Here is a 16765-nt window from a genome sequence, read left to right as displayed (position 1 = left end):
GAGAAGATACACACACACACACACACACACACACACACACACACACACACACACACACACACACACACACACACACACACACACACACACGGAGCATTGCACAACAGATGCTTCCAAACTAAATAAAAATAGAAATCAACCCAAGTAAGTACCTTTTGGGACATAAGGTACAACACAAAACTTGTAACCACCAGGATTTTTTTTCTTTTACTGAGTTTCTGTTTTGAGAGCAGAGGAAGCAACCAGAGATTCATGAGAACCATAAATCTGTGGCCAAAATTCATCTGAATTATAAAAACAATTATTATACAATTGAGACAGGAGTACGGCAAACAAAGCAACACTTAAAGTAAACAACGCGTGAGGCATCTACAGGTGAGTCTTAAGCCTATAACCTCCTAACAAGGGGAAAGAAAGGGAATATTTATGATTTTAACAAAATTTCAACTTTTGAGGTGGACGCCAAAATACTCAATGTGCATTCCTTACAACTCACATGGAATACAGAAGGCTACAAACAAAACTGAAAGCATACACACTAAATTATATAGCCACTACATATATAATATTACCATTATACTACTATAGTATGATAACGACTTTTTTTTGCATTACTTAAAATATACAGAGAACAAGACCAATGCATCTAATATTGCACAATGTCACTCTTATTTCGCCGGTATAAGTCAATCCTTGTGTATAGTAAATCTGAAGATTGTTTTGTAGTATTCTTTTTTTGCCCCCCCTCCTTTTTCTCCCCTGTACTTGGCCAATTACCCCAGTCTTACAAACCTTCCCAGTCGCTGCTCCACCCCCTCTGCTGATCCAGGAAGGACTGCAGACTACCAAATGTCCCCTCCAATACATGTGGAGTCACCAGCCACTTCTTTTCACCTGACAGTGAGAAGTTTCACCAGAGGGATATAGCACGTGGGAGGATCACGCTATTCCCCCCAGTTCGCCCTCCCCCCTGAACAGGCACCCCGACCAACCAGAGGAGGCGCTAGTGCAGCGACCAGGGGACATACCCACATCTGGCTTCCCACCCAAAGACACAGCCAATTGTGTCTGTCGGGATGCTCGATCAAGCTGGAGGTAACACGGGGATTCAAACCGGCGATCCCCATGATGGTAGGCAACAGAATTGACAACCACACCACCCGGTTGCCTCATAGTGTTGTTATTCTATTAAGTACACTGAGAGAGCCAAGAAACCGGAGTCAAATTCCGTGTAGTTCAAACTTACATGGCCGATAAACATGATTCTGATTGTGCTATACTGCAACTTCAGATAAAAAGACATGAAAGTCATTTTTACACAAGAAACCATCCAAAAAATGAAGCCAACAGACAATTTAGACTGAGGAGACACAAAGTCCAAGGAAGAGTTACTAACTGTGCAGTCAGTAAGAACAAAACTGTTGACACGATCCACAACAGAAAGACAACGCACAATACAGCCTAAAATAACAGCATGGGTTTTAGCATTGCCCCAGCACGGCTGAACCGGGAAGAACACAAACACCTACCGATCAGTGCACAACATGTTCTTACAGCCTCTTCCCAATGCGTACCTTCAACTCTCTTTTGGGGTTCTTGCTTCAGAAGATCAGCTTCAGGGGTCACTCCAGAAGCAGGCTGCTTTTCAGCTGTGATTAGAATTAAATGTAAGTGCTTAGCTTTGAAGTATAACGTAAATGAGATACACACGCATGCAATATACTACAAACCAGCAGACAGGACTGCAGTAGTACACTAGTTTTAAAACTGCCTACTCTGTGACAACACAGCAATATGACATCAACTCACAAACATTACTAAGCTAAATTTGACGGTGGATGGAATCTCTTTTTTGGCAGCAACTGGTGAAGTTGGATGTTGCACCACTATGATAAAACATCGGAGGCCTAATTAAATCTCACATAAAAGACAACACTTGTGGTTTCACCAGCCAATTGGTCAACACCCTTTATTTTTTTTAATATTACTTTTTCCAGAAGAGATTTGCAGAGCATACAATTTTCAAGACCCACCCAACCTCTCTTATTAATAAATATGAGATAAATCATATGACTTTGAGTACAATCATGCATGTGCATGTAGTATTTCGGTCTCTCGTTCTTTTATTTTCCTTTACCAGAACTTTCACTACAGGCTCAGTTCCGTTTTTAGATCTGGGAGCTTTATAACAATACTGCCATTGCATCAGAACAACATTAACAAACCCAGCAGCATAATCAGACAGTTTGAAACTTCATTGCAAAATCACCAGCCATGCTTGGCTTCATGCCACATACACCAGTGTCTCAGGTAATAAGACATTTGCTGACGATTCAGCAAAGGGACAGTGATAACTGACTGTACTCTTCCTTATTCAGTCAAGCCATTACATTGAAAACCTACAAACAGTCTCAAAACCAACGATGAGAGATGCTGTAATACAGTACATATACAGTGCAAGGAAAACCCGAATGAAAGCTGCAGCCAAACGTGACACAGCTAGAGGCACAATTCAATGAAGACCAATGACGCAGCTGAGTTCACTAGCGCCTAACAAGAGACTGAGAAGAATGTGGAGGGAAAAACATCCTGGCATACCTTCTACTGCGTCTTTGGTCACCTGCTTCTCTGTCTCTTGTTTGGCAGCAATTCCAGCAGACATCATCTGAGCCGTCATTGAAACACAATGGCATCCTCAGCAAATCATATTAGCAGTTGCTATAGCCTAAAGAATAGCCAACAGCCAACAAGAACCACACAAAAAAAAGCTAACAACTTCAGCACTCTTTCTCCCTCCTTTCGTCACCCACTTTGGGCAGTTCTTTTTCAGGCTTCATTTTGGGGATCTCTGTGGTGGTTGTTTTCATGAGTTATGTTAACTTAGCTCCATACAATAAATATAAAACATAATACAAACTAATTTGGGATGTCACATGTTTGTAATCAAAGTCAATTGTGCCACAGACAACATTCTGGACATTATAAATGTAAATAGCTAATTTTTGTAATTTAGTGTATTTGCAGCACTGAGTTTGCAGTAATTAACCAGGTAGCGGGAAGTATTGACATTGCAGTGTAGACGGATAATGTGACAGCTGTCACTGGCAAGACTTAATGGAGATGATCTGGGCCAGTTGATCTTTACCCAAACTGCTAATGACCACAAGCTTGGACTGTCTATGGATGATATACAGTTTATCCAGATAATGGATGCTGAAGTCCATCAACACAGCTCTAATGGCTGGGTTGCTCCATTGCCCTTAAGGGTACTCAGAAAATGGCTGCCCGACAACAGACAGCATGCTTGCAGCCACCTCATTTCGCTGAGATGCACATTGGACAAGCACCCACAGATGAAATCCCACTTCTTGGAGTTCATGGAGAACAAGGTCACAAACAAACATGCAGAGGCTGCACCACCACTTCAGGAGGGCCAGGAGTGCTGTATCTCCCCTTTTTTGGAGAATAACACCCTAGGAAGCAAGATAAGATCTGTGTGGTCTTTGATTCTAGTGTACCATACGAAGGAGTGTCTCAATGATGTCCTGCTTCTAGGCCCTGACCTCAATAACGACCTTCTGGGGTTGTTCCTGAGGCTCAGGAAAGAACAGGTGGCAATCACTGCCAACATACAGCATATGTTTCACTGCTTCTTGGTGAAAGAGGGCCAGAGAGACTTCCTTCACTTCTTATGGTATCGGAATGACGACCTTGGCGACGACATCGTGGAATACAGAATGTGTGTCCACGTTTTTGAGAATAGCCTCTCCCCGGTGGTTGCCATTTATGGCTTAAGGAAAGCGGCCAAGGAAGAGGAACAACATTTTGGCAATGATGCATGTAGGCTCACTGAAAGGGATTTCTATGTAAATGATGCACTGAAATCTTTCTCCACTGAAGCAGAGGTCATCAGTGTCCTCAAACAAGCACAAGCAATGCTCCAAGTGTCTAATCTAAGACTGCACAAGATAGCATCTAATTGGCCAACTGTTGTTGAGGCATTCGCCCTTGGAAGACCGTGCCAGTAACATCAAGGACCTGAACCTCTTCGCTGATGAACTTCCAACCACCACAGATGTGGAGTGTCATGAAACATTACTGCAAACACCTTCACCTTTCAAGCTGTAGACGACAGGAAGCCTTTCACTCGTAGAGGAGTTCTATCAATGGTGAATAGCCTATACGACCCCCTTGGCTTCCTTTCCCCTGTAACCATTCATAGCAGGCTCCTCCTTAGAGAGATTTCCACATGAGCTGAAGACTAGGATTCTCCACTCCCTGGGGGCATGGAAGATGAGTGGACCAGATGGAGCGATTTACTCCAGCACTTGCAGAAACCGCAAATACCACATGCCTACAGCTCCATCTCCCCTACAGGTGCTCAGAGTAAAGAGCACATGTAGGGGAGAAGGGGTCCTACAGAAGGGGTCCTACAGAAGAAGAACTGAGGAAAGCCAAAATATTTGTGCTGAAGCATGTTCAAAGACTGTTCAGTGACAGTACTAATCAGAAGAGCTAAAGAGCATAGATTTGGGGTCCAACATACTCTCAATAAGTAGTCTATGGAAGCTGCATCCTATTCATGACTGCAGCAGAGTCCTTATGTCTGTGTTATGTTTATGTAGCGCCTCTCTAGCGGGTTTGGCTATAGTGAGAGGTGGCTATCCTGAGTTCTTTAAAAGATCTATCCAATCAATCAAATAAGTGGGGTTTCACTAATAAACATATCAGTGTTTAACTTGTATGTGTGTAATTACTACTTATTAGGCTATATGCAATACTCTTTCATCCAAAATAACTATTCAAGCATTAATTCATACACTTAATTAAATTAAAATGTCTAGAATTATTTGTAACCCTTAAACACTCTTCCACTTTTAAAGAGAAAATACTCTTTCTTAATTAACTTAAAATATCAAAAGTAGTCATTCACCACAACTGTGTGAAAAAAAGTATAAAATATTTACTTAGAAAATATTGTTCAGTGTTTAAATGCTTCGTTTTCAAATATCTTTTGAAATCTCCCAGTCAAATGCATTCACATACACATTGAAAACATAAGGGCCCAAGAAAAGAAAATAGCCGACAATAACCTAGCCTACTTTCAAATAGGCCTGCATCATTTGAACGTTGAAGGCAGCGGCAGCAGGAGGAGATATGACAAGAAGATTCACGATGAAGAGAAGATTCACGCAGCTGATGATCTCGGCAAAGTCCACCACTCGGCAACGCTATCCGGCTTCGTTAGGGTCTTTGTTCGTCGTCCGTTTCGCAGTTCCACACAGGCTTTACTAGTCGAAGTCGCTAGCTTGTTAGCAAAGTCCATGCAAAAGCACTAGCCACTAAGTCAGCAGCAAACTTAAACTTCTTTTGGTCTTCTTGTGCTGGGTAGTTCACTCAAAACGGACAGAACTATCACCATTAAAGTTTAGTATAAGAGTCCTGATTGAACACTTTCACTAAAAATGGTGTACACATTAACATAACATTTCGTGTTTCCCTTTTCAGCAGACAACACGCTTCTCACGGCTTACTCGTTCGTCGCTCTCTCTCAACTCACTCGTCTCATACACTGTCTTCACATTTCTCTCCTCCACTCACTTCCTTGTCCTTTGACCTCCAATGCGATTGGCTCATTCACCAGTTTCAGAAATAAACTAAATTCACAAAACATTTGTGTACCTCTTTCTTCCTATTCTTACAGGCATTTTTAAAGCATTTTCACATATACTATTACACAACAAATATTTAACATTTTTAAATGCTGTATTCAGTAAAACATGAACATTACCCAATATGCATTTCTCTCATTGAGCAAAATCATAACTTCCTTGCTGGTCAATGAATCTTAAACATTTTAACTGTAAATCCTATTTATTAAACATATGAAATTATTTATTCAAAATATCTTATAATAATGAATAAATTTCAACAGGGTTACATTTATCTGTTGTCTTGTTTCACCCTGTTTATTGTAAAGCAACTTTGAGTATTAGAAAAGCGCTATATAAGTTCAATTTATTATTATTATTATTATCACAGTCAGAACTGGGAACAGATGAAACAAACCCCATCATCACTCCAGGTCAAGATCACTTAGCAGCACCATCATGAAGTCATCAAGCACCAAGGGAGGCACTATATGGAGGGTGCCGTCTGAGCTGCTAGATTTTGGTTGATTGGGGCCAAAAAACACATCAGCGGTCTCCCCTTTAATTGTGTCATCTGTAGGAAGCTGCATGGCAAAACAGAACATCAACAAATAGCGAATCTTCCATCTGAATGACTGCAAGTTGCCCAACCCTTCACACATGTTGGCATTGATGTTTTTTGACCATGGGAAGTGAGCTCACGCCGTATGAGAGGAGTACATTTTAACAGCAAAAGATGGGCCGAGATGCTCTCCTGCATGTGTTCAAGAGTTGTGCACATTGAAGTTGTAGAAACAATGAGTGCCAGTAGCTTTATCACTGCTCTCAGAAGATACTTTTAATCAGAGGCCCTGCAAAGCAGATAAGGTCTGATTGTGGAACCAACTTTGTCAGCGGTTCCTGAGAGTTAAAGATGGATGGAACAAATTCAGAGAGTGTGAATAAGTACCTCCAGGAACAAAACTGTACCTAGGTGTTCAATTCCCCTCATGTATCTCATATGGGTGGCACATGGGAGTGCGTGATTGGCATTGTCTGCTGTATCTTGGACTGTATGCTCCTTGAAAGGAAAAAAAAAACAAACAAAAAAACAACTGACGCATGAAGTCCTGACGGCGTTCATGGCCGAAGTTACAGCTGTGATGAACGCAAGACTTCTTCTCCCGGTATCGTCTGATCGAGAATCTCTAATCATACTTACCCCGGTAATGCTCCTGACCATGGAAACTGGCACCGTACCTACTCCGCCAGGTGATTTTGGGAATGAAAACCTCCTCAGAGAAGTATGGAAACAGGTACAGAGCCTAGCAGAGGCTTTACGGGGTTGATAGAGATGAGAATATCTCCACACATTACAGAGCAGGTGCAAGTGGCAGGACAAGAAGTCAAGTCTGAAAAAGGGAGACATTGTGCTGATGAAAGACGTGCAGTCAAAGAGAAATGAGTGGCCAATGGCTATCATTGTGAAGACTTTTTCCAAGCCAGGATAGACTGGTGAGGAAGGTCGAAGTTAGAATCATCCAGGATGGAGCTCCCAAGAACCCCTCTCATTCAATCACAGACGTAGTCCTTTTATCACCAGAATGCTCTGGGTAGAAGTACAAAGGTTGTAGTGAAGTCTTATCATACCCCAGGTGAGGGGTGTTCTGGTCAGTATAAATACAAATAGTTCATTTACCTTAAATTAATGTAATTGCAATCTAGTGCCAGTTAGTGGCAGCACAGAGTTTGTAATTAACTTCTCTTAGACCCGCAAGCAGGAGGTACTGACAGTGCAGTGTAGACAGATAGCGTGACAGCTCTCAACAATCGCTCTCAGTCTTCTCTTCATCTCCTTGTTAGAAGCAAAGTCTGAATGTGTTGTTTGATAATCTATTTAGTAACATTGCGAGCTTGTTATTTCTGAGCAAGTGCAAAATGCAACTTTGCCTTAGTGTTTGTGATATCTACTAGCTAAACAGCATGGCCAGGACAGATTTGACTATTATACAACTACCAGCTATCACCTAATTAATACTGGCTCTTCATAGTTTATTGCTATGGACATTTATAATGTTTAATACATTGCACTGTAACATACATTTACTTAGCTTTGTATTCGCTATGGCTTATTTTGTGGGTCTGTTCTATTGCATGTATATCTAAAAATATTTACCGAATACTACCTGAAAAATATTCTTTGTTTGCATAGTTTCACAGATTTTCCTGGCTAAATATGAAATGATACTTGGTGTCCTGTGGAGTTTTTTGGAGAACTGTTTAACTGTTCTGGATAACTAGACAAGGAACCCCTCTGTTGAGACCTTTACAGACAACAATAACCAACATTCATCTCTGCACATTTGGTCAAGGCCCCTTTACATACCATTATAAATAGCTCCAAATACAAAATGCTGAAGCTGAATTATCAACACAACAAAAATTGAAAGCAGTAGTGCCTTAAATAGGATGCAACAGAATATCTGATGTTCAACACAGAACAAGAGTAAAACAGCATTAGAATATATTAATGATAACAAAATGTGACACAGAATAGACAGCATTGCAAAATAGGGATATCAGGTGAAAACAAGCAGCCTTGCTTCATGTTTGCATTGTTCATCAGGCAACAACAATACCTGCATAGAAAGCAAAGCCAAATGCAGGCGCCCCTATTTGCCATCCATTCAAATTCTTCTTTTATATCTATCACTGTAGGCCTCATAACTGGGCTATCAAATAACTTCGCTTAACCTTACTGACAGAAATTACAGCCTGAAAACCAGACAGCGGTCAACGAGAACCATGCAAACTGCACTCCTGGGATCTATCCCTACCTTCACCTCCCATTTTGGGCTCTGGTCTCTGAGGTTCCCGTTTTTGGAGCTGTTGTTTAGGAATCTCTCCAGTAGTTTGAAGCTTCACAGCTACAAAATTAAGCATGAATCAAACCAACAATTGCAACTGGTCTTAAATCATGATACCAAATAAAATTATAAACCATAATATGCAATGCACAAGTATAAAAGACAAAGACTGAGTGACCCACAATGTATAACTAAAAATATGTAAGCAGTGTAATTTCTCCAGCTGATGAGGTGAATAATGCAGAGCTAACAAGAACAAAAATTAATGGATTAATTTAAGAATTAGGTATCCATGCTACAGAAATGAACAAATGGAAAACAGAATTCTATGTACGTATGAACATTGTCTTTTTTTCCACAACAGTGGTACAAACAAGGCACCAACACATGAGCATGTAACACAACAGGTGGACAAAAGAAGGAAAACATGAAATAGCTCGAACAGTGTAGCCACTTACGAACTAAAAAACAAATCTCGAAACCAAATCAATCAGATTTGAAGCAATTATTCATTACCCAACAAATTTCTAATCATCAGTGAAGACACTGGGGAATATAGAGCTCTGTTTTAACTATTGATCACATTTTTTCAATTCCGTATTTATGAAAGAAAATTAAAGCACAAAAAATATTTCCAGTTGTTGCCATTAGGCTTATATTGTCAAACTCAAGTTGCAGTTTCACTCATCTTTATCACACAAGAACATATTAGGCAGGTAGGTTTGAACGTTCTTGAATAAGATTTTATGGACAGATGCGTCTCAAGATGGCAACAGTTTTCCAAAGTCATGGCGCTTATAGAATGTGGATTATGTCTCCAGCAACAAGTGTCTTCAGATTGTGTGTTTTTAGAAATTTTAAAAAGCAACACATGCTAATCAATCCCAGATAACTAGAAAAAAGGCAGTTGAGAATTCGGTGCCCATTAGCAATCCATCCATCCATCCATCCATTACCTTCTACTGTCTCTTTTATCTCTTGCCTCTGGAGTTTATCTTGGGCAACAACTGATGGACCTTTGGCTGTAATACAAATACGAAATCAACAAAGGCAAATGTCTGAGCAAGGCGTGTGTGCACTGGTAAGCGCCATTGCAAATGTACCCCTTTAGTCTTTGCCTACCTTCTGCTCCCACATCGGTAACATATGTCTGAGCCTCCTTTTTGTCGACTCCTGCACGAGTTAAAGTTTTTTTAGTTACAAAATTTTGACATGACAATAATAATCATTACATTTATATAGCGTTTTTCTAGAAACCCAAAGCACTTCACATTGAAGGGGGTAACTCACTTCAACCACCACCAATGTGTAGCACCCACCTGGGTGATGCACGGCAGCCATTTTGTGCCAGAACTCTCACCACACATCAGCTTGAGACGGAGAGGGAGGAATCATTGAGCCAATTACATGGGGGGATGATTAGGTGGCCAGATGGAGAGAGCCAGGTTGAGAATTTTGCCAGCACACCGGGGAACCCCCTACTCTTTGCGATAAGTGCCATGGAATCTTTAATGACCACAGTGAGTCAGGACCTTGGCTGAACGTCTCATCCGAAGGACGGCGTCTCTCCAGCAGTGTCCCCGCCACTGCACTGAGGCATTGGGATTTGTTGCATTTTTAAAAAAATTAGGACCAGAGGGATGACTGCCCCCTACTGGCCCACCAACACCACTTCTGGCAGCAACTCAGTTTTTCTGGAAGGTCTCCCATTCAAGAACTAGCCAAACCCATACCTGCTCAGCTTCCATCATTCGGCAGAGCCAGGATACACATTGATATGGCTGCCGGCAGTGACAATGACCACTGAGCAAAAACCTACCAAAGCACTAAACAGCCCCACCTCAGTTTGATGTAGAAAACTGAAGGGGTGGATAGAGTAAATGGCACAAATACAGGGATCTCCAGACTGCAGGAAATCAATAAAGCAAGTACGTACTATAAATAAAACATTTTAACACATTGTTAACCAACTTTCATGTAAACCCCAACAGACAACCGACACTCAAACATTCTCAAACATAAGCATAAAAATGTAAATAGGAAGATTGGCTCAAATACATGGATCTCTACTCTTCTGGGCAACATAAGCAGTGATTCTCAATCTGGTCCTCGAAGACCTCCAGTATTCAATTACATTCGGAAAAAAAAACCAAAAACAGATTGATGTGATGACCTATCTCGCAGAGTGGAAAACCAGTAGTATTGGTACCCCAGGACCTGAATGAGAATCACTGATTCAAACCATCCAAAAAAAGCAAGATACTGTATAAATCAACTCCACACAGAGGCAAGGAAACTGCAAGCGACAACGGATACCATTCCCAGACAGGTGCACCACTTTACCACTGCAGAGGTGTAAAACACTCAACACAGCAATGCACAAAACCATATAACCTTAACTGTACGCACCACGGGACGCAGACTGGACAAAGAAATGGACGGAACGGCTGCTTATCCGTAAGACAAAGCAAAACAAAAAGCAAAGCTAGCCACTTTCCCTCCCTACCTTCCACATTTTCTTCAACCTCTTGCTTCTCGGACTCGCTTTTGTCAGTTGGAGCAGCTGATGGGGTAGCTAAGAACTTCTGAACTGTGATGAAACATTTTGGATACAGAATCTCATTACACACTCCAACAACCACAGTATTACAATAACTGAACAACTGCACATAGCATAGTTGGACGACTGACAAGCTTCAACTCAAAACCAAGTGGTGAGCACCCAGGAACACAAATGACAACAAGCATATGACAAGAACAAAGATACACAGGCTTTCCAAAAACAAACTCATCTCACCAAGGTTGTTCGCAGTGCAGGCCATGACAACAACCAATGAATAAGTTGGACACACATCACCTTTTTCCACCAATTGCAGATCAAACAGATAAATCACAAACCAAATGCAACTTAGACTGGCATGGAAACGTTTTTAACCAACAACATTACAAACAAACAGCACTAACAATGAACATTTCATTGGTATAAAAATTGAATTCTTTTTTCACTCCCCTACAGCACCCTTGGACCAGGGTCCTCCAGATAAAGGAGACTGAGGATAGTAAGAAACAGGGACTGAGCACATGCCAAATTGTGTAGGACAACATGAAAACAGTGCTATTGCTTGCTTTAGTGCTGAGCCTTCATAGGACTCTTGACTCAAAGAGTGGAAACACTTGGAAGCTTCAGAAGTATAACATGCATTCAAACTTGAGTTGCACTCTCAAAGACCAGAAAGTGACAAACAAGAAAGAATGGGAGAACTTCATTCAATCAAAGCCAATCGTCCCATTTGACTGCATCATTCAACACTTGACAGCAAAGCACAATGCGTCCTGAGCAAAATGATAAACCAGTCCAGCCACTGTAGTGCACACGAAGCAGTGTGGTATAGTACACCTGTAAAGAACATGGACACTTCAATGCAAAGGTAGGTCAGTTTTCTGTCTTTTAGCTAAATATCAATCAAAAGTAAAAGGGAATGGTAGAAAAGTGAAGGACATGAAAAAAAAAATAACATGAAGGCAGCACATATTATGTGAAGACGGCACAGTGAAACGGCAGAAAATCCCAAAAGATATATCTAGTTTAACCTTTTTTTGGGGGGGGAGATTTTCCCCCTTTTTCTCCCCAATCGTATCTGGCCAATTACCCAATTCATTCAGGCCATACTGGTTGCTGCGCCACCCCCTCTGCTGATCTGGGGAGGGCTGCAGACTACCACATGCCTCGTCCGATACATGTGAAGTCGCCAGCCGCTTCTTTTCACCTGACAGTGAGGAGTTTTGCCAGGGGGATGTAGTGCGTGGAAGGATCACGCTATTCCCCCCAGTTCACCCTCCTCCATGAACAGGCGCCCTGACCGACCAGAGGAGGCGCTAGTGCGGTAACCAGGACACATACCCACATCCGGCTTCCCACCAGCAGACACGGCCAATTGTGTCTGTAGGGGCGCCCGACCAAGCCGGAGGTAACACGGGGAATTGAACCGACGAGCCCCGTGCTGACAGGTTAGGGAATAGACCGCCACGCCACCCGGACGCCCTAGTTTGAACTTAAATACAAAACGTTTTAAATTTTAAACTAAACAACACTGAGGGAAAAAAACATAAAACAATTCTAAAGGATTGATACGGTCTAAGAGACTTGTTACTGTATATCAATTACAAGCCTCTGTTGAATTTTTTTTGTTGTTCACAGCTCAATTTTATTGCACTGCAAGGTTTAAAACAAAAAAACATCAACTCCGTCCTACCATTGATCTTGAGGCTGGCTGTAGTCTTCTGGTCTCCACACACACAGCTGTAGTCTCCAGTGTCTTCTGGAACCACTTTGTTGATCAGGAGTTCATTTGCAGAGGCTACCTGCTTCATCTGGTACTTTTCTCCAGACTTCAACACCTCTCTTCCCATCTTCCATTCCACGGGGACACCAGGTTTAGAGAGCTCACAGTGCAGAGTAACACTGCTGCCCTCCTCAGCCTCCTGGCTCTCTAGCTTCTGTTGGAAGGTCACCGGTTGGGCTGAAGAATCAAGAGCTGGTCAGTAACTAAAGACAAACCAACATCAACAAAAATAACCAATTTGTCCATTATCTAGACCATCGACATACAATTCAGGGTCACAGAGGGCTGGGGCCTAACCCAGCATTAATTGGATGGAAGGCAGAGGACATTGGACAAGTTACCAGTCCATCACCAGACCACACAAACAAAGTCACTCACTCACCATTACATTCACACCTGTGAACAATTTTGGGACTCCAATTCATCTAACATGCATGTTTTTGGGCAATGGAAGGAAATTGAAGTACCCAGAGGAAACCTAACCAAAAATGAACAGAACATGCAAACCCCTCACAGATGGGATAAAATCCAAACCAGAATGCTCCTGCTGTGAGGTTACAGCGCTTACTATACCACTGTCATGCCCAGCAACAAAAATATCTACAAACGAAAACAGGCAGCTCAAAAAAAAGAAAGAAAAAGAAACAATCAACAGTAAAAATACACCACTTACAATCCCACCCAAAACTCCAGCATTATCTTAAACTTTCAATGGCAACAGTTGCAGCAACGGACAAACTTTGAAAGGAAAAAAAAAACAGTCAAATAGACAAAAAAATACTAGAGTGGCAGAAGCATGACAGACATGAAAAGTCATAATAAAAATTGTTAGAAATACAACATTGATTTTAAAATTAATCTTAAACAATGGTTCAAACAACAAATGACTACGTTTTAAAATGAATTAGATGCATTTTTCAACACTATTTCCGTGAACCGGCCATAGTGAAATCCTCTTCCTACCATTGATCTTGAGGCTGGCTGTAGTCTTCTGGTCTCCACACACACAGCTGTAGTCGCCACTGTCTTCTGGAACCACCTTGTTGATCAGGAGTTCATTCACAGAGGCTACCTGTTTCATCTGGTACTTTTCTCCAGACTTCAACACCTCTCTTCCCTTCTTCCATTCCACGGGGACACCAGGTTTAGAGAGTTCACAGTGCAGGGTAACACTGCTGCCCTCTTCAGCCTCCTGGCTCTCTAGCTTCTGTTGGAAGGTCAACGGTTGGGCTGAGGAATTATTTGTTGGTTAGTGGTCAAGTCAAGTTAAATCAAAGTTATCTGTTTACCCCTAAATTACAGTTTAGTCCTAGAGGGCTTTACAAACTCATTATACTCTGCATAATGTACAACACCCCCTATCCTTGACCCTTGATCCAGATGAGGAAAAACTCCACAGAACCAGCAACTAAGGACAAACCAACATCAACAAATATGGCCATTCACATTATCCACATCTGCTGAATCTAATTCAGACTTGCTGGAGCTTTTCCCAGCAGGCATTTAGTGGAAGGCAGGGAGACATGCTGGACAGACCACCAGTCCGTCACACGACCTACACACACAGTTTCTTACACACCATTCACAACTTAGGGGCTCCATTGCAACAAACATGCATGTCTCTGGACTGTAGGAAGGAAGCTGAGTACCAAGAGGAAGCCCACAAAAACATGGGGAGAACTTGCAAACTACAAAGAGATGGGCTGGAAGTGAACATGGTATCCCCCTGTTATGACTTTGAGGCAACAGTGTTAAGCACTACAGCCATGCTGCCAAACACCAAAAATGTTTACAAACCAAAACAGGGAAATGAAAAAAAAAAAGACCCTAAATAAAAAAAAGCTGAGACACCTTCAATCAAAACAACTGGGACAATGGACAGATGTTAAAATTTGAAACAAATAAACACAATAAAAACACAGGTAAAGCAGAAACTACAGAGATATGTAACAAGCATGAGAACAGTTGTACTATAAAGCTGTTGGAAACAATAAATGAATATTTAAAAAGAAATCCAAAACAAACATTTTCCCACAACAAATGACTTCATTTTAAAAGGTGTTGGATGAAAGTTTTGGAACACTATCTCCATGAACCTCCCATAGTGAACTCTTCTTCCTACCATTGATCTTGAGGTTGGCTGTAGTCTTCTGGTCTCCACACACACAGCTGTAGTCTCCACTGTCTTCTGGAATCACTTCATTGATCAGGAGTTCATTTGCAGAGGCTACCTGCTTCATCTGGTACTTTTCTCCAGACATTAACACCTCTCTTCCCTTCTTCCATTCCACGGGGACACCAGGTTTAGAGAGCTCACAGTGCAGAGTAACACTGCTGCCCTCCTCAGCCTCCTGGCTCTCTAGCTTCTGTTGGAAGGTCACTGGTTGGGCTGAAGAATCAAGAGCTGGTCAATAACTAAAGGCAAACCAACATCAACAAAAATAACCAATTTGTCCATTATCTAGACCATCTTATACAATTCAGGGTCACAGGGGGCGGGAGCCTATCCCAGCATTAAGTGGGTGGAAGGCAGAGGACATCGGACAAGTCACCAGTCCATCACCTGACCACACAAACAAAGTCACTCACTCATCGTTCCATTCACACCTATGAACAATTTAGGGACCCCAATTAATCTAACATACGGGTTTTTGGGCAACAGAAGGAAATTGGAGTAGCCAGAGGAAAACTAAGCAAACATGAAAAGAACATGCAAACTCCTCACAGATGGGAGGCAATCCAAACCAGGATCTACCTGCAGTGAGGTTACAGTGCTTACTATGCCACTGTCATGCCCAGCAACAAAAATATCTACAAATGAAAACAGGCGGCTCAAAAAACCCCAAAAAAAACCAACAGTAAAAATACACCACTTACAATCCCTCCCAAAACTCCACCAATATCTTAAATTTTCAATGACAACAGTTACAGCAACAGACAAACTTTGAAAATCACACACAAAAAACAAAAACAGACAAATTGCCAAAAAAAAAAAATACTAGAATGGCAGAAGCATGACAGGCATGAAAAGCCATAACAAAATGTGTTACAAGTATAACATTGATTTTAAAATTATTTTTAAACAATGGTTCAAACAACAAATAATTATGTTTTAAAATGAATTAGATGGATTTTTCAACACTATTTCTGTGAACCGGCCATGGTGAAATCTTCTTCCTACCATTGATCTTTAGGCTGGCTGTGGTCTTCTGGTCTCCACACACACAGCTGTAGTCTCCACTGTCTTCTGGAACCACCTTGTTGATCAGGAGTTCATTCACAGAGGCTACTTGCTTCATCTGGTACTTTTCTCCAGACTTCAACACCTCTCTTCCCTTCTTCCATTCCACGGGGACACCAGGTTTAGAGAGTTCACAGTGCAGAGTAACACTGCTGCCCTCTTCAGCCTCCTGGCTCTCTAGCTTCTGCTGGAAGGTCACCGGTTGGGCTGGGGAATTATTTGCTGGTTAGTGGTCATCAAGTTAAGTCAAAATTATCTGTTTACCCCTAAATTACAATTAAGTCCTAGAGGGCCTTAAAAACTCATTATACTCTGCATAATGTACAACACCCCCTATCCTCGACCCATATGAGGAAAAACTCCACAGAACCAGCAACTAAGGACAAACCAACAAATATGGCCATTCACATTATCCACATCTGCTGAATCCAATTCAGACTTGCTGGAGCTTTTCCCAGCAGGCACTTAGTGGAAGGCAGGGAGACATGCTGGACAGGCCACCAGTCCATCACATGACCTACACACACATAGTTTCTTACACACCATTCACAACTTAGGGGCTCCAGTGCAACAAACATGCATGTCTCTGGACTGTAGGAAGGAAGCTGAGTATCAAGAGGAAGCCAATAAAAACATGGGGAGAACTTGCAAACTACAAACAGATGGGCTGGAAATGAACACAGT

General features: G+C 41.7%; 1 protein-coding gene across 1 annotated transcript in view; it reads right to left on the bottom strand.

Annotated features, from left to right (window-relative positions):
- LOC130124347 (obscurin-like) overlaps positions 1-16765 on the bottom strand; it is a 108431-nt gene that overhangs the window by 36494 nt on the left and 55172 nt on the right. The window contains exons 38-46 of the mRNA XM_056293804.1: positions 16022-16288; positions 13804-14070; positions 12751-13017; positions 11004-11087; positions 9620-9670; positions 9454-9519; positions 8468-8557; positions 6538-6551; positions 6081-6235 (exon numbers count right to left, since the gene is read on the bottom strand). Coding sequence (XP_056149779.1) covers positions 6081-6235; positions 6538-6551; positions 8468-8557; positions 9454-9519; positions 9620-9670; positions 11004-11087; positions 12751-13017; positions 13804-14070; positions 16022-16288 — 1261 coding nt within the window. The remainder of the gene's footprint in view (positions 1-6080; positions 6236-6537; positions 6552-8467; positions 8558-9453; positions 9520-9619; positions 9671-11003; positions 11088-12750; positions 13018-13803; positions 14071-16021; positions 16289-16765) is intronic.

This window comes from Lampris incognitus, chromosome 14 (assembly GCF_029633865.1).
Source record: "Lampris incognitus isolate fLamInc1 chromosome 14, fLamInc1.hap2, whole genome shotgun sequence".
Taxonomy (NCBI): domain Eukaryota; kingdom Metazoa; phylum Chordata; class Actinopteri; order Lampriformes; family Lampridae; genus Lampris; species Lampris incognitus.
The sequence above is the reverse complement of the archived record's forward strand: the minus strand, read 5'-3'. Positions and strand labels throughout refer to the sequence as shown.